This window comes from Sinohyriopsis cumingii, chromosome 7, assembly GCF_028554795.1.
Source record: "Sinohyriopsis cumingii isolate HCF-2022 chromosome 7, ASM2855479v2, whole genome shotgun sequence".
Taxonomy (NCBI): Eukaryota; Metazoa; Mollusca; class Bivalvia; order Unionida; family Unionidae; genus Sinohyriopsis; species Sinohyriopsis cumingii.
This window is the reverse complement of record NC_142967.1, coordinates 14,225,059-14,244,527: the sequence shown is the minus strand read 5'-3', so window position 1 is coordinate 14,244,527 and position 19,469 is coordinate 14,225,059. Positions and strand designations below refer to the sequence as shown.

Here is a 19,469-nt window from a genome sequence, read left to right as displayed (position 1 = left end):
ACAGCATGCTTTTAACAATTCCAAAACATGGAATAACAAAGAAAAATAATAATAATAAACTCACTTATATGCATAGATGCCAACCCTCACGATTTTGGCATGAATTTTACAACATTCTACAGCGATTCACAGATTATTTGCCACATGCAAAAAAAATCACGAATTCCCCCATTCTCAACTATTTCAAAGTTTCCTGTTAAGTGCTAGTCATGATATCGCGATATTAGTAAAACTGTAGCCGATTGGTACAGTTCTCAGAGTAGCAAGCGTTTTAGCATATTTTAATCTATATGTATATGAGTACAAATTTCATACAGCTAAAATTTTCTCATGCATTTCCATGTACATTTATCCCATGTAAATTTACAATAATTAAAGCTTGTATGCCTATTCATTTGAACGACTACAGCAAGAATAATTAACAATCAACCAATGCTTTCAGTGTGCGTATAACGTTTATTTCAGATTTTGTGAATATCGAAAGAAACGTATTAAAACTACTATACTAATCATTGCGTAAAGTGCAGAGAACAGTTTGCATTTGTGAACTTCCTTTTCCATAACGGTAAAAACTTTTATAAAAAAAATAGGAAATTATTGATTATTATTAATAATAAAATTAATAAGCAAAAATATTAATAAGCAAACACCATGCACATGTAAAACCCGAGAACTAAGTGCAGTAGGTCTGCAATGGTCACAAGTCACTTTTATTTAAAAAAAATTAGGTTGATAAACTAGTTTCTACAGGTGTGTATGATAGTTGATTGAGCAGGCACTAGTGGTCAATTGTTTTAATGTTGGTAAATTAATTCATTTACAAATTCAGTTGATCAACTTTAAAGACCTCCACATTGTTTGGTGCATGGATACATATATCAGATGAATGAGCAAGCATTTGTTGGCTGTTAATTACCCTGGATTGAGTAACATTTCTTCACAGGCTGCACTGAAGTTAAGCACAAAGAAGACCTAATGGCTTTATTGTTGATGGTTCAATGATAATTATATCAACAATTAAGAGGATCAGTTCTTTTCAAAAGTATACCAAAAAAATTATTTTTTCTTAACAGTACAACACATCTTTACCAATTACCCAATCAAACCTTTTTCACTGAAACTTTGTAATACTTTAAAAAAATAACTGAACTTACTGCAAAACTTGGGAGTCTTTCCACAATCATGTTATTTTCCAATTTGTACTCTTACAAAGTATCTTATTTCATTGTTTCACTGTACATAGTAAAACTTTGCATTCTTTTCGAACAAAATTTTATCTGTAGATTCCTTTGAACAGCACTTATAATTCAACACCTATTATAGACTAATCCATCACCTACTGACCACTCTGGTGGCCTAAATGGTTAGAGCATCCACCTAGGATGCAGGCGGTCGCAGGTTCAAACCCTAGCCAAGTCATTCCAAAAGCTTATAAAAGTTATACTTGCAGCTGCTTCGCTCGGCACTCAGCCTTAGAAGGTTAGTGTTAGTACTGGTTGACCTGGTGTCAGGATAATGGAATGTTATATGTCTTAGACATAATGCCCCAGTGCTAGATGTCACATAAACTGCCACGCTGCGGACATTGTAGCGATATTGCCAAAACGTTTTTGAAGCTGTGTTAAAAATCCAAATCACACAATATATCACCTCCTTTAAGCTCAAACAATAAAGAAAATGAAATTAACTTAAAATGTTTGGTTGCGTAAATGGAGAGTAGAAAATATGTAATATTGTAGCTAAGAACATATAGAGTTGGAAATTTAATTTCACAGATAAAACGTGATTGTTGCTGTTCCATATACCAGCATCCTTTTGAAAGGTATACTCAAGTATTGCCATGAATTTTTTAAAGTATTAAAACTACTATAAATTATAAAAAAATTTCAGCTGATGATCAGCTTGCTAAACGACGAAAGAAAAATCCAGATGGTAGAATTAAAGATGGCAGATTCTCTGATTACTCAGAATCCAATTCACCCCACAGTTCTACGGAAGTTTCATCAGCGATGATGGATGATGCAGATGAAGCAGCTGCAAACTTCAACTTTTCACCGATGACTCTCAAATGTGAGCCAGAAGAGGAGGATGATTTTCCACAACCATTGTCAGAAGAGATTCAGAAAGAGATTGAACAACTGGAGAAGGAATATGATGCTGTATTTAGTCAGGGATATTCAAAGGAACAATCAACTAAGTTAACAGACAACCCAAGAAGTGCCAATGAATTGTTCAACATGACAGATATATTCATTCGCAGATTGATAAAGTTTAGCAAGCATATACCAGAATTCAGACAACTCAAGCAAGATGACCAGATTTATTTACTCAAGGTAAGCTGTACATTGATTGTTGTTTTGATCAAAGCCACAACATTTACAAACTTGGTAAACTTGTAAATGAACATGCATGTAGGTGTCCGTGATTCAGGACCTACCCATTTTAGTTCTGTACTTTCACATATCTGATTGGAGGGGCTCTTTTTAATAGGATTTTTTGGTTTATTTTCTTCTTAAAGTATGATTTTCACATTGAATGTGTCTTTTGAAGGAAAATGGCAAAGTTGATAAGAATCCTTTGTAGTGCACATTACAAATCCGGTTTAATTGCTGATATAATTTTTCATGTAAACTATGTATATACTCATAAGTCAAATCAAACTGCAGAGATCCAGATCTGCCATAGCATAATGCAGCTAAACATCAGGTCTATGCTTTTTGTTCTAGTTATTACTCCTAATAAACTGCACAAATCTTGTTCTGCCATTACATTATGCAACTGCAGATCTGGGTCTGTGCATTTTGCAGTTTGACTTGTCTTATAAGCTAGTATTAATGGTACATTATTTACCTTTGAACAACATGTTTGTTAACAGAACCTATGATTACTTCCCCTTGTCAGTCTTAAACTGCATGTCCACACATTGACTCCAATTTGTTTCATCTTGTACATGTAACAATTGGAAACAGAATCATCATGCAGCTGTCTCACATAGACCATCAGATATTTACACTTAATATAATAAGCGGCGGCAGATGTACAGCAGTTGAAACAGTCAGGGGTTGAGCAAGGTATGGCAATACATTATAGTAGCAGCAGCTGTTCATTCGCCATAAGGAGTAAATGGGTGAATAGATTGAGTTTCTAATCATTTTGATTAAATGGCACCATTTCAGTTATTGTAAATCATGCACACATTTAGAAACCTTGGTAAACAATGCAGCCTTAGGTTTGGTACTAGTTTCTTGTATTAGTTTTGATACTTGTTTGATACTGTTTATAGATACTTGATTGATACTGCTTATAAATACTTGATTGATACTGTTTATAGATACTTGTTTGATACTGCTTATAGATACTTGATTGATACTGCTTATAGATACTGCTTATAGATACTTGATTGATACTGCTTATAGATACTTGTTTGATACTGCTTATAGATACTTGATTGATACTGCTTATAGATACTTGATTGATACTGCTTATAGATACTTGTTTGATACTGCTTATAGATACTTGATTGATACTGCTTATAGATACTTGATTGATACTGCTTATAGATACTTGTTTGATACTGCTTATAGATACTTGATTGATACTGCTTATAGATACTTGATTGATACTGCTTATAGATACTTGTTTGATACTGCTTATAGATACTTGTTTGATACTGCTTATAGATACTTGATTGATACTGCTTATAGATACTTGTTTGATACTGCTTATAGATACTTGTTTGATTCTTACTAGTTTCAGACTTGTAACTAAATCATCTGACATTCTATTAAAAGCTAGTAATCAGATGTTTATGATTTCAGGTGTACAGTAATTTTCACATCACTCTGGGTGTTGTCCACTTTGTAAGAAATTAAATAGAAACACAAAAAATAATGCTATCCCTTAACTTATGATGCATTGTGAAACAGAATGTTAAAGTACAATTTGCTTCAATTTTACAGTGGGGGCCACTGTGGCTTGGTGCTTAGCATTCCATACCCCTCACCAAAATAGTGTGGGTTTAAATTCTACAGTTGTATCATCCTGGTCAGCTTTGATGATGTGACCATGTGCATGATACTTTATTTTAATTGTTTTGGTGAATTACTTGTGTTGCTGTGCCATAAAACAGTAAAACAAATCAAAACCAATTTTCGTTAGTGGGGGCTTTAGAATGTTAAATGCACCCTCCATCATGTCATTAGCGGTAACTAATGGAGGTAGATGTTTTGCTCCTCTGATGATGTTCCATTGAGAAGGTTTCAGATGTTTTTTAAAGGTTTGTCAAAAAATTAGATTTCGTATTTTTAGGATTTTACCCATGTTTTTTGTATGCCTACCATTATGTTAATAATTTAAAGTTAAGATGTCTGTTTCCAATTTGGCTTCAGCCCAATAACTTGCTATCCACCATCTCGAGTTACCAAACTTTGTGGAAGGCTTGTACTTACGGTATGGCAGAACCTTATTGATCTATTTCAAGCCCAGAGATCCATGTTGCTGAGACTGAAAGAAGGAAAACAGCTTCTGCACAATAACTTTGAGTTATGCACCATCATCAGTTGCCAAACTTTATGGATAACTTGCACTTGGGGTTAGGAAGAACCGCATTGATTTCAGGATAGATTGATGGTAATGGTCACTAAATGAAAGCAGAAAAAATGGTTTCAGCACTGTAACTCAAGTTCTGAAAAACTTAACGATTTCAAGCTAACAAGGTGAGAGGTCAAGGTCACACTGAAAAAAAACATTTCTGCACAATTACATTAGTTTTCCATCATCTGAAGTTACCAAACTTTTTGGATGGCTTGCATTTGGTGCAAGAAAAAACTTATTTATTTCTGGAGTCAACATAACAAAGGTCAAGGTCATTGACTGGAAAATTGCACAATAAAGTTAGTTCTGTATGACATGCCTCACCTATGCTTTATGGATGACTTGCACTTACGGTGATAAAGCATTTGATTTGGGGGTGTAAAGGTCAAAAGTCAAGGTCACTGACTGAAAGAAGAAAAATGATTTCCCCACAGTGATATTAGTTCTACATCACAAACCCCACCCAGACATGCATACAACCTGTTCTTACATTCAAGGGTAAGAGTATAATGTATTTATTGGAAAGTTATGGATAACCAGCAAAACACCTGCTAGTATTTAAACGCTCTATTACAAACCATCTGTACAAATAATATCACCTGTAGATGAGATTGGCACTAATACAATACATAAAAAATAAACTGAACAATGTCTGCCATTTATTTCCATAAATATCAAACAAAGGACACCTGTTCTCAGTTGCCATGCCATTGTGTGTCACATGAAGAACACAATTTTGGACCATCAGCCAGTATTAGATACCATGATATGTTTTTGGGCAAGGCACTTTATTTTAAATTCCTTGGCATTAAATGATTTGCCTTTGGTGTTGTGCTATAAAACACAAACTCTCATACATTATTAACATTTCCCTAAGCATGATTTTTGCCATATTCCATCTATATGAAAATGGGGAGAACAAATTGTCCAGCACTGTCAAAAAAAACTTTTGTATTACCAAGTACAAGTTTTTATTCCAAGTTTTAGAGCAGAGCATCAGCCCCTTCAAGGGTCTCTTGTTTCTGCAAGTTGTATGCAATGCAATTCAGTACAATGCAACTGCCATTGAAGTTACATCCATGCAATACAATTCAGTACAATACAACTGCCATTGAAGTTACATCCATTCAAGAAATATAAAGAAGAGTGCAGAGAAGTAACTAGTGGGATTTATATGTATAGCCAAGAAAACAGAACAGAATACTAAATTTGAAAAAGAAACATGACAACAAATCTGGAAGAAGGAAAATTAAATTCAAAGTGGGTTCTTTCTATTTCATAAAAATACAATAAAAATAAAATACCAATGACTGACATAAATATAAAATGAATTAATAAACAAGAAGCTTCCTCCCCGAGTTTTAATAATGAGTATAGCTAGCTAGCTGTATTCTGGAAGGGGGGTGAGGGTTAAACGGTTTTGAAATAAAAATGGAAAACCTTAAAATTGAGATTAAATTAATTAAATGTACATGGATTACTAATTGGATTACTAATAAGTATAATTGGAGCATAATCTATATATTACGTGCCATAATTACAGAAAACCATATGAAAAACGTACATTTATTTTTGCTACTGATGTAGATCTTCAGTTATGATTCTTGTCACAAATCGGCTAAATCCATGTGGATTAGTTCAAGAATACAGACACAAAACAAATCAAAAAATTGACTTTGTCTACAGTACATGTTTAACTTTCTCTGAAACATCGTAAAGTCAGGCCCACAAATTCAGAATGCTATATTACATTGCTGTCGAATTCCTCTTTCAAAATTTGTAAAGCGCTATTGATTTGTCCTTTTCCTGGTCCAACATGTTCTTCAGTTTAACAAAATCCATCTCCTAACATGTTTCAGTCATATAACATCCACAAGGCATATTGATAAAGACCGTTTCACTTAATATTTGGCACCATGTTTTTTTTTTCTCAATATATACTGGTCTGCTGCTTAAGTGTATATCAAACTACATGTATAATGAATCAGTGATACATGGTTTCAGCTTCCAGAAACCCATCTGTTTTCTTGGAAACATGTCATGTACAGTTACTATAAATAGAAAATAAGGAAACTGTTCATCATACATTGCCAAATGGTTGCACACGTCAAAAATGTAAGATCAGTATATGGAGATCAATGATGGATAAATGCGCAGCATCCAATAGACAGACGATACAAGCCTTGAAGTGTACTCTATATTCTGTGTCTCACTTGCTCCTGACCTTGCCAAATATAATCTTTGATCTGAACTTGGAAACATTTTGTTTGGTTTGTTTTAATTTACATGAACCCAATAAGGTAATTTTATTACCTGTGTAATTATGTACAGGCAGGTACCCATTAACATCTTTAACCACCACCATCACCATTTGAGTATGAAAACCCTAAACAGTCCGGAAATAGAGTAAAAACGCATTTTAGATCAATCATAAAGCCCTGCAATGTAATGTCAATATAATTGAAATTTTTTTGTATCTGACACTGACAGAGACCCTAGGGGAGGGAGCCAAAGATGACATCCCTCTGATGGATGGTTATTCCAAGGGAAACACAACCAACTAAATAGCTTAATGGTCTTCCATCTGTTGGAAGGTATCACATATCTCCCAGTTAAGCATGGAATCAAAAAGATGGATAAAACAATATAGCATGGAATCAAAAAGATGGATAAAATAACTTGATCTTGTGGAAACTCCTTGACATCTTTAGTAGCAGAGTCAGCCTTAGCTCTCAGAATTTATATCATGTGTCCAAAGGTACTAATTATAGAGATAGTGATGTCCAGTTAGCTAACCATCGCCAATATCGTTTCTTCAACATAGTTTTAGTCTGCTGTGTTTTTTCTTTTCTCCAAACCTGTGTGTGGCTTACCAATGGTTAGAGACAGAAGATTGTTGATATTGACACTGCTAAATACATTTCAGGGTTACTGGAGGTGAAAATGTGAATTTACTTTCTGTATAGTAAGTCACATTTTCTTGGCCTAATTTTCATGCGACTAGAATGCACTTGGGTAGTGGCTGTTCCCTATTTATTCTGAGACCAAGTAGTGAAATGTCAAGGTAACTGAAGGTGATGTACATTTTGGGCTTTTTGCTTTATGAGGAAAGTTCCAACATTTGGTTTTGATCAAACTTCAAAGATAGCTTATACTTGTACAGAGGCATCTCCATATTGATTTTCTATCCCAGAGGTCATGGTCACAGGAGTTAGAATTGTAATTCATAGTTTTATATGATACATCAACTTTACTTTTTTTTTTTTGAATTATATTTAGGACGGTCAGTTCCCTATTTAGTCTATGATCAGTAATAGATCAAGGGGCAAAGGTCACTGGATATGAAATTGCAAAATCATACTAATTTTATATTTGTAATATTTATGGGTTGGCCAAGAGGATGAACCGTTCTTGGGATGGCTAATTTTGTATTAAAGGATATTGTATATGAAGATTTGAACACCTGAGAAATTATATGGGAAGACTTAATTACCTGAAAAATTATATCTTCTTGTAGACAAGTGGCATTATAATGAAAGAAAGCTGTTAAAGGATTTAGGACATCAAGAGAGGTTACTTGAGGGCCTGTCAGGGTTAATTGTGTTACGTGTTTAGGCTCTTACAAAATATAACAAGAAATAAGCTAAGGCAACAAGCGTTGTAAAATTTAACAAATAATTTATTTCCCTAGAATAACAAGGTAAAATTCAGAAAAAGAACTTATGGTTTTGTGAATCATATCCAGAAATAATCAAAGAATTTAAAAATAGAAGTCCATGTAATAAAAAGTCCTAAATGAAACTGAGTTTGAATCCCAATGAATCCAAATTGGAAGGTGATGACGTATGCTGTAGTCAGCATCATACAGATGTGTCAACATTTCTTTGTTGAATCACAGAAAATAATATTCCATTTTGATTTCTGTATAAATTTCGATAACTGTCTTTGTCCAAGAATGAATTTATATTTAAGGGAAAAATATCTTGGAATACAAATAATTTGAAGAAAAATAAAATAATTAACCCCAAAACTGGTCACAACATAAAACACTTTGACTTCTCAAGTGTTATGGTAAGAATGACCATTATTTCTCAAAACATCAACAATTGATCTAGCTACAACGCAAAATAGATGCCCAGATTTGGGTCAATCCTCTGGAAAAACAGGAGTTTGTATCAATTGATACATGTTATTTGACATGTAGACCAGATATGGCCTTGATTCCACTTGATGAATCTTACTGTGAGATAGAATTAAAAATAATCAAAAAGTAAAAAGTTGTTTACTAGAAACCACTGGATCTGAATCAAAGTCAGGAACTAGGTCAGCATTAGATACAAAGTTTCTATTATTAATTGTAAATATTTTTTAAAAAAGTCTGAACTGAACTCTCTTCCAGTTATATTACAATAGCACGTAATCAAATAAAACAAATTTAAAATTAACAAACAATTACATTAAATCAAATATAAATTCAATCAGATATGCTTAATAATTGGAAGTCAAGATAGGTTACTTGAGGGCCAGTCAGAGTTAATTGGATGTCAAGAGAGGTTACTTGAGGGCCAGTCAGGTAAGTGGATGTCAAGAGAGGTTACTTGAGGGCCAATCAATTAAGTGGATGTCAAGAGAGGTTACTTGAAGGCCAATCAGAGTTAAGTGGATGTCAAGAGAGGTTGCTTTGGTGGCAGTCAGGGTTAGTTGGGCAAAATAAGAGGTTACTTAAGGGCCAATCAGGGTTAATTGGTTCTCAGTATCTTCATGGAAATTTTATCATTGAGGAAAAAGAGACAAAGATTGAATAGCAGTAATTAACCCAACATGAAAGGGGAATAGTCAAGGTAGCACCATAATGCCAGCATGGTTTCTCCTCAAGCCTGAAATTCATTAAATGACTGAGATTTGACTTGCCAGGATCTCATTTGAGAGTAAGAACAGTCTGGTAAACATAGATATAGAAGATTTATCTAAATAACTTTGCAATTTGCAAATAGGAATATTTATTGTATGACTAGAACATGTGTTCTTTATGATGTTGACAGCAATATGACAGTTTAGAATTCAATAAAAAAATTAATTTATTCTGTTCCATTAATAAAAAGAGATATGCCAGCCTTGGTTCTACTGCTGTAATAATTTTTTATTTCTTTAACAGGGAGGAATTATGGAGATTCTTGTTTTGAGGTCAGCAATGGGCTATGACATGAAAATGAACAAGTGGAAGTTAAAGGACAGCGAAATTGGTAAAGAGTACAGACTTGATCCCCATATGATCCAAAATGCTCTGGGACAGAACATGTACTCGGAACACGTCAAATTTGTCACATCTTTACATCATCTCACCCAGAGCAACAAGACTGTTATGACTCTTCTTTTTGTCATTGAACTTTTCTCAGCAGATCGGCCAAACATCCAAAACAAAGAGCTGGTCTCTAAAACTCAGGAAAAATTCTCCATGTGGCTGAAGGCATACCTCGAGTCGATTTATTCAGTCAATGAAGCAAGGCAGCTATACCCGAAGTTGTTGGTGAAGTTGTTGGATGTGAGAAATTTGGGTGAATTCAGTTCTCAACTTGCGTCAAATCTGGACATAACAAAGTTGGAACCTTTGCTCATAGAGATCTTCAGCTTACAAAAATGATGAGTTATTGTTCACATTCTGGTTTAAGTTGTTATAACACAGCTCTCCCCTGTTATAACACGACTCATTATAACAAGATTCAGGATATAATGCAGTACTAATGAACCTGTGAGAAAAATTATACTGATGTACAACAATATGGTTTCAAAGAAAATACACCTTTATACCATGGTTCATTATATTACACTATACTCAATATATCACATAACATAGTCAGATGTTATGAACCACAGCTACCATATTATAACGAGGGAGAATTGTATTAACATTCATTTGACATGCTTATTTTAGAAATGAGTAAATGATGTACATACCCAGACTGGCAGTGTTTGAAATAGATTATTCAGGTGTTTTAATCCAAGTAAATAATGGCGCTGATAGAGATGGATTGTACATAAGTGGAATATACTTGTATCTCATATCTAAAATGCTTAACAATTTCAACACTATTAACTGAAAGTCTATCTTGAAAATGTCTGTATTCCAGAATATATGTATATGTGTGTGTGTATATATGTATAGATAGATAGATAGATATAGATATATATATATATATATATATATATATATATATATATATATATATATATATATATATATATATATGTATGTATACTAATTGAACTGACAGATTTGGAAAGTTCTGTGATCAGTGTGACCGGTGAACTGTAAATTGAGTTGTATATGTTTTTACCTCATCATTTAGTTATTTCATAATACTAATATGTTTCTGATCTGTACATGTTTAGATAACTAACCCATCTGTCATTGCATGGTAACCTCATTTAAGGCAAATCTTTCTGTGCTACGTGTGCTGACAGTGTTGGAGAGAGCTTTTTGTGCTTTTCTTAGAAGCACCAGTCCACCTTGTTGTATGATTGTAAAATGAAATGAAATGCATTTCTGATTGTTTGTTTTGTTGTGCATTGTATGAAAAACTGGCATTTTTTTTGTAGAGAGTAGCGGAACACGGTTTATAGTAAATATTATATTGGCCTTTCAGAGTCATAAACATCTTAAACTTGATTTATAAAAAGTGATCAAATGACTCATTACTGGATGAACTATTTCCATCCCTAATTATACCCTAGAAAAAAACATTTTACATAAAGATTGAAGTTTTGATGTTATTGTGATGTGGCATTTTAACAGACTGTACTTGATGCATGCATTTTAATTATACATAATAATTAATGCAAGATTGACTTCTGTACTCATTCATTCAGATCTGCTATGATATACTGTATTTCTTCCATGACAAGAACATGGGGCCAGCCTACAGAATATTGTTAAAATGTATAGTGGGGGCTTATTATCAGGTAAATATATCCATTGTAAATATTTGCCAAAATAGGGAGTGGGCTTATCACAAATAAATACAGTAATAAGGATTCAGACTGTTTCTTTTATGATTGTAATGTAAATAGCATAAATTCCAGTGTACTCAGACTTTATGTGACAGCAAATCTGGGTCTCTGCTGTACACAGCTGGGTGCATGCATGATTATTGTTGTTGTTGTTGTTGTGGGGTTTAACGCCATTTTTCAGCACACGATAGGCTATACATGGCGGCCAGTATTAATGGTGGAGGAAGAACCCGGGAAAACCCCGGAAAGAACCACCGACCCTCGAGAAGCTACTGGCAAGCTTTCTCACATACCCACATTGGCTGAATCTTAGACTCGAACCGCCGCAGACAGAGGTGAGATGGCAGTGATCCGTAACGAAGAGCGCTTTAGACCACTCGGCCACTCGGGGCCCCGCATGCATGATTAAATGTTACGTTAACTTGCAGGATCAGTGGTATTAGGATCTAGGTATGGAAGATGGATTATTTAGTAATATAATCAGATTCGTTGAATGAATGAAATTACCATGATAGTGTATGTGTACATTGATGCCAGATATTGTCATAAGTGGAGAGGAGTATATGTTGTTATGGATTTACCATCATTTTTAAACACATGATAGGCTATACATGGTGGCCAGTATATTTTTGGTGGAGGAATTGCCCAGGAATTACCACTGGCCCATGGGAAGCTACTGGCAAACTTTCTTGGATAGCCATTTTGGCCAAGCCCAAGATTCAAACTAATGCAAACAAAGATGAGATGTCAGTGATTGTAAAGAAAGCTTTTAACACTTGGCCAACTGGGAATCCAGAGTACTATTGTATTTACATTGTGAGTAATAAAGCATAGTAGTATAACACGTATCAGAGTGGATATTTAGATGTTTGGAATGTGAAAGTCAGTGACTAGGGTTGTGATGTTTGCTTTCTAACTTGAAAAGGTGAGACAGCTTAATTATTAGCATCTGTTTTTTCAATCTTGAATAGATTTATTGAAACTTTGCACTAATCTTGCACAGTGTTAACAAATTGGAGTACTGAAAGTTTTCTTCTAGTAAATGTTTATGGTTTTTAATTTGTATGACAAACTGATCCTATGATCTCAGTAAGATCATAAACATTTGTTAGCTTTGAGAAATTTAAATTTCTCATTCACATCATCTCAACAAATTAGATATAGTAATAATAACAACCCATTTGAATCATTTAGTTAACAAAAATACCGATTTCGCTTAATGCAGTTTTCTTAGTGATGTAAGTTATCCTCAGTTATCTCTATAGTTGTGTTTTCGTGTGTTTGATACTTCAGAAGTATGAAATGTAGCTGCCGTAAAAAGAAATTGTTGTAGTTTTAAAAGCAGACAGTTAGCTCTGAAATATTGGCTTACATTTTCATTTTGTATACATTCGTTATAGTGCAGAAATTTGTACAGGATCGGAATGTTTGAAGAATGAGATGATTTCCACTCACAAGATGGATATCAGATAGTATGTTTGTTATATGATAGTTCAAGTTATGTTAATGTTATGATATCAATATATATTTAGATCATGATGAATAACAATATAGTTAATGATTGGTTCACATTTAGTTTCTTTTAAAATGTAAGTGCAAATGAATATTAGATTTTGTACATCACATGAACTTGTATTGTATCAGAGCAAGGCAGTTGTGCCTGCTGGAACAGGTATAATGACTTTATTACCATATGTACTCACTTATAAGCCTAGCAAAACTGCAAACAACAAAGATCCTGATATGTCATTGCATAATGTGCCAGATGATCAGAGTATATTTTGTTTGTTTAAGTGATTACAACTAACAAGCTGCACAGACCCAGATATTCTGGTGCTTATGCGTCAGCAGATCTGGGTCTGTGCAGTTTGCAATTGGACTTGTCCTATATGTGAGTTTATACAGTATCCTTAAGTTGAGGGGAAAATGTATACTGTATCATGACCTTTGCCAGGTATGATATCCTGAAGTCCAGGGGAAAATGTATACTGTATCATGACCTTTGCTAGGTATGATATCCTGAAGTCCAGGGGGAAAATGTATACTGTATCATGACCTTTGCTAGGTATGATATCCTGAAGTCCAGGGGGAAAATGTATACTGTATCATGACCTTTGCCAGGTATTGTATCCTGGAGTCCAGGGGGAAAATGAGTTCTGACCTAAAATAAATCCATGCAAATAGTAAATCATAACTTGAAATTTTTTGTGAATTATTAAGGAGAAACAATTCAGCCTCTACATTATCAGAAGTGGGAAATCAACTCATCACACTGTCATTTCCACTCATGTACATATCACTTTAAGTGTTATGTGTTGAAAGTTTATCAAGTTTGTTGATTTTAGTTAATGTTTTCATCTAAACCAAGTGCTTTTATTTAAAAACAAGTGTGCTAGGTTGCATTATGTTGATGAATTTTGGTTTCATACACATTTGCACACTGACAAGACATTTCAATTCCCATGTTTTATCTGGACTTTTGTTATGAAATGTTCGTCAGGAAAACATGGCTATTAAAACTGGATAGTCTAAAGCCTAGTTTTGTTCATGCTTATTCTTTTCCCTTTAATATTTTTACTGCTTCAGATTCCTTAAAGGTTCATGTATAGGATATATATACCAAGCTGCAAATGTCAAGATCTGTCAGTTGAATCCTGCTACTGAATCGGGCCTGACTTTCAGCCGTGTGACCCAGGGCAAGGCACTTTATTCCAATTGCCTTGGCACTAAATAACTTATGTTCCTTTGCTGTGAAACTCAAAACTAATCCTCAAAATGTACTGCTTGGAGTCAAAAATAAGTAGCATTTGTGTAGTAACTGATTTTCTGCCATGCACCAACTTTTGCGGAGCCTCTGCAATTAACATTGATTGGCAACAAGGAAGTTGCTTCTTAATAGTCCAAAATTTCTTACTCTATTGTTATTTCTTTTCTCTTTTTGTTTTAAGAAAGGGTACTTCTATGCATGCATTTTAGACCTATCGTTGACATGACTAAATTGGACCTATTCAGGATGGCCCTTAACAAGGAAGGTATTGTAGACCTCAAGTGTAATGCACTGTTTTAAACATAGATCCTGATCTACTGCTGTAATGTGCCATGGAAGATCTGGTTCTGTGATGTTAACAGTTGAATGCACTTTATGGATGCAACATTTCTTTAGGTAAAATGGGTCACTGTTTTCTGACCGTTTATCATTGCTGTAATTTGATGTGCATGGATATGGCAGCTTGTAGTAAATTGTTTCAGTTCTTAAAATTACTCGTGTATTTTGTTTTTATTCCCTTGCCAATGAAGATGGAAGGGGTTATGTGTTCGTTCACTCACTCATTCATTCATTCATTCATTCATTCATTCATTCCACAGTATCTTGGCCATACCAAAACTAAGTTAATATGACCTAATGTTCACACTTGAATGACTCTATTTTATCTACTAGTGACCTTTATTTTCATGCTTAAGTGAACATCTATCCATTTGTAACACCTTTAATATCCTTAACACCCAATTTAACCTATGATTATGAAAATTGGTATGAGCATGCTTTTAAAGGCCAGTACCTTAACTATACCAAAAACCATGTCAACTGTGACAACTGACCCATGTGAATTAGTGTCAACTTTTTAATGTATGATATATATTTAATGCAAAATGGCTGAAAAATGTTAAAGTGATCACAATTTGAATTTGTTTATGACAGTTGCATAGGAGACCAATATTAGGCTCAAATGTTCGAGAAGCTTCGGCATACCCATAAATCGTTGTGATACCAGACAACTTTGCCAGTATTAGTGCTCTAGGGTTTGGACTTGTGTCTGGATACGAACAAGTTCGAGTTTTGCATAGCCATCCTAATTTAGTCTTGCATTTGAAGCTTTCATTATTTTTGTCTGCTGTTTAAAGTATACATTGATTTTAACAAATTGTACTTTGTATACATCCAAAGGAATAGTTGCATAGGCTCATGATGTAATCAATTATATTCTTATAAACAGAAAGTTTAAAGCAACGGATATTTTAGAAAAAGTATAAAGAGAGAGAGAGAGAGAGAGAACTTGGATAAATAATTTCATGATAGATGCAACCTGATTAAAATGGAGATATGTTTTTATTTTATGGTAGGCCAAGAATTATTGGATTGTGATTATTTAGTGGAGTGAAACATGATAAATATTTTTACTGCTAAGTCAATACAAGAAAACAGCTATTTAAGACATTTGCAGGGTCTCTTGGAGTAGCATAATAATAAAGTTTGTTTTATTTCTTTTGTTTGTGGTCTTGAGTCAAAGCAGCTACCACCCATGCCTTGATCCTCATATCAGATGTGCACATATGCAAACCCTTAATTGTAATCCGACAGGCACCCATGGAAGAGGAAAGTAATGTGGGGTAAAGGATTTCAACCTATATCAGTGTTCATTAATGATATGTACTACTCAAGTCTCTGAGATTGTCTGACAAATGACAAGCATAAATACAAGTACATGTACAAGTAAAAGTACAAACGCACAAATGCAACCATTTGTGCATCCACTGACCAAGGTCATGATTTGCATCAACTCGCATGGTAAACAAACCAGCCACTGTTATTGCTATTCTATTACAGACAACTGGGCACAACATAATTTGTGGATTGACGGGTTTGTGAGCTAGCTATTCAAAACTGTTTCTTCCCATATTTAATATTTTGATATCGGATGTTTTTACAGCTTGCAAAATTTGAGATTCCATATCTGATATAATCTGGTTGAGCTGATTTCGTACATTTCTTGAACTTCTTTGACAGGAATGGAACCATGCAATAATGTGTTGTAAGGTCTACCGTTTTCTTGGTATTTATATACTTTTATGTTTTATTTGGAAATTACTCAACTTTTACTGCATGTAAATCCACTCACCCACTCCCCTTTTACTACCTATAAATCCACTCCCCCACTCCACCCCCGATTCATTATCTGTACTTTGAGTTGCCAGTGGTTTTTCCATTTGATAATACAGTTTTGAACTCCTCCATGCTAATTGTTTTATTCCCAAAAGCCAGTGATAACAGATTGGTAATTTTGTTGAGACTTTTGTGCTGCCACAAGAAGTTCTGAATAGACATGTATTCAAGAATGCAGCGATAATGAGATTCTTTAATTAGCACTGCCAGTCACACTGACACAATGACAATTCCGATAGGTGTGCCTATAACTTTAATGTATCTCTGCTTCCTGACACATGCAAACCAATGGTGGTTGTTAAGCTTGAAGTTCTATGCTAGTTCTTCTATTAATAATGTGATTCCAAAGTTAATTGCTCAACAGACTGGCCTTGTTCAGGTAAAATACACACCACCCCCAACACACACTTCCAACCAAGCACTTTTCTTCACTGGTACAGTTGCCATGCAATGAGAGAAAATCGCTTCTTTGGGAATTGTGCTTACCGTCATGTTCACCTAAACCTACACCAATTACTCCTTTGCTATTTGTTCTCGTTTTCCTTTCTCCCACTACTGTTACATGGACAAGTGTATTTTAGGTGAATTTCATTTGAGGTCTTTCTTTTCCTGGCAGAGTCAATGTTGGTGGTTCAATATAATTGACAGGGAATTTATTGCAGTGAGTTTGTTGTTGAATTAACACTGTCATTGTAAAAAAATAATCAAGGGTCTTTCTCTGTATAGTTTGCAGCATTGCATCATCACCTGCTAATGCTATGACTCCAGGCTGGCGTCAGGTTATTAGTGGTACATCAGTGTGATTCCAACGTTCTATTTCTATCTTACCTTCACTTAGCTTATATTTGAGAATATACACAGACCTAGTAACACTACTCCAAAGTAAATATTAAGCAAAGTTGAACAAAATTCATGTCAATGATAACATCCTCTGATAGCTGGTCTGCAAATTCCTCAAACTTCATCACTTCGATCAGAATTCATTATTTGTATATAATAATAAAGCTTAAGCACAAACATCTAAGATAGTTAAAAACCTGCCTGGATAGATGTTGATTCCTTCGAATTGAATATTATATACGGCTATTAATGATGTCGATACTGTAAATGTTAATACAAAATCAATGAACATCAAAGTCGATTTTGTGTATATATATATATATATATATATATATATATATATATATATATATATATATATATATATATATATATATATATATATAATAAACAATTAAAACAGCTGATTATTTATTGACATCACTATCAACACCATTAGTTCTGGTTATAATGAACGAGCATGATCCAGACATGCACACTGATGTTCAGGTCTGTAAACACCATTGTCAGAAGAACCAGAAAACAAGTTGGCCATTTGCTAAAGTTCAGTTGTTTTTTTTTTTTCTTCCTCTGCATCTTTGGTAAATATTGCTTAAATTTCCCTCCATGAAGTTGGTACGTGTGGTGGTTGGGGCACCTCTGCGATCTTTACACCCATGTGTTGTTTCATCTATGTATTAGCAACAACGAAATAGTCTTTGATAAAAGCACCAAGATATCAAAGTCTCGGATTTCCCATATTTATCTAGTCTTTGATAAAAGCACCAAGATATAAAAGTCTCGGATTCCCCATATTTATCTAGTCTTTGATAAAAGCACCAAGATATCAAAGTCTCAGATTCCCCAGATTTCTCTGACTTCGTCTTGGAAAATCTCAAGCTCGTCCGGGTCGACGTCAAAAATAAGACGACTGATAAATTTGGGCCAACAGACTTTGCATGATCATAACTGTATCTGGAGAGTCCGATAATTGTTGTGGGAATGTCAACCTTGTCAAACATGGATTCGATTTCCTTTCTTTCACTGGAATCGCGTGCGATGTCAAACAACGGCATGCAACCATTGGCAACAAATCCAAGCTTGTCATCTTCACCGTCATCGCTATCATAGTCCTTTGTTAGTTTTTCCACAATTCCTAAGAAGGCCTAACATGGAAGAAAATGCTGAGACATGTCCTGCACTTGCAATTCTGTTTTTAATGGATCGAGCACTCTAGATGGATGGATATCAATAATACTGAAAATATTTGGCACTGCGATTTAATATTACAGGCGTACCCATATCCCATGCAGGATCAGGTGTTTATTTAACTCTTGTCATTAGTACTTATACATTATGGGTTTCATCTAATACCTTTCTGCATAACAACCATAATCCACTTATCATTGCCAGACTTGCAATCGCTGAATCAGCTATATTGTTTTGGGCTTCATTGATGATTTTACTAAGTGGGGGGGGGGGGGCCGAGTGATCTAAAGCGCTCTCCGTTACGGATCGCTGCCATCTCACCTCTTTCTGTGTGGGTTCCAGTCTAGGATTCGGCCAATGTGGATACGTGAGAAAGCTTGCAAGTAGCTTCTCGTGGGTCGGTGATTCTTCCCGGGGTTTTCCCAAGTTCTTCCTCCATTAATACTGGCCGCCATGCATAGCCTATCGTGTGCTGCAAAATGGCGTTAAAGACAACAACAACTAACTGGAACTGACCTTTGGTGGTGCTCGAGTCACTAATAATCGTAGTCGATCTCAAATCGATTGAAGAGCCTGCAAACCCAGATTTGTTAACCAATCCTGAGCAACATTTTTAATGCTATTAAAGACTAGTATTGTACCTTGTTTAGCGGTTGGTGTAACGTGCAAGGTCAGAACAGCTAACACCTTTGGTTTGCATGTGATTATTCCTTGGACAACATCACCGCGACTATTTCAGTAGTATGTTGTGTAAATCGGTTTTACGTTGGGTTTTTTATATCGAGTTGACGATACGCACAGATATCACACGTTTACGTACGACTGTTAATATATTTAAATATCAGGTATCACACGTTTACGTACGACTGTTATTACATTTAAATATCAGGTCCATATA

At 34.6% G+C, this 19,469-nt stretch overlaps 1 protein-coding gene across 7 annotated transcripts in view; it reads left to right on the top strand.

The window, feature by feature from the left end:
- Positions 1-14,862, top strand: part of LOC149794760 (vitamin D3 receptor-like) — a 140,953-nt gene extending 126,091 nt beyond the window's left edge. For 5 of the 7 annotated variants that reach the window (XM_089964395.1, XM_089964393.1, XM_089964397.1 and 2 more), the window contains 2 exons: positions 1,891-2,333; positions 9,749-14,862. In XM_089964395.1, the coding sequence (XP_089820521.1) occupies positions 1,891-2,333; positions 9,749-10,234 (929 nt within the window). In that variant the 3' untranslated portion in view covers positions 10,235-14,862. The remainder of the gene's footprint in view (positions 1-1,890; positions 2,334-9,748) is intronic. The other 2 variants (XR_016422194.1, XR_016422193.1) reach the window with 2 other exon arrangements.
- The last annotated feature ends 4,607 nt before the right edge of the window (positions 14,863-19,469 follow it).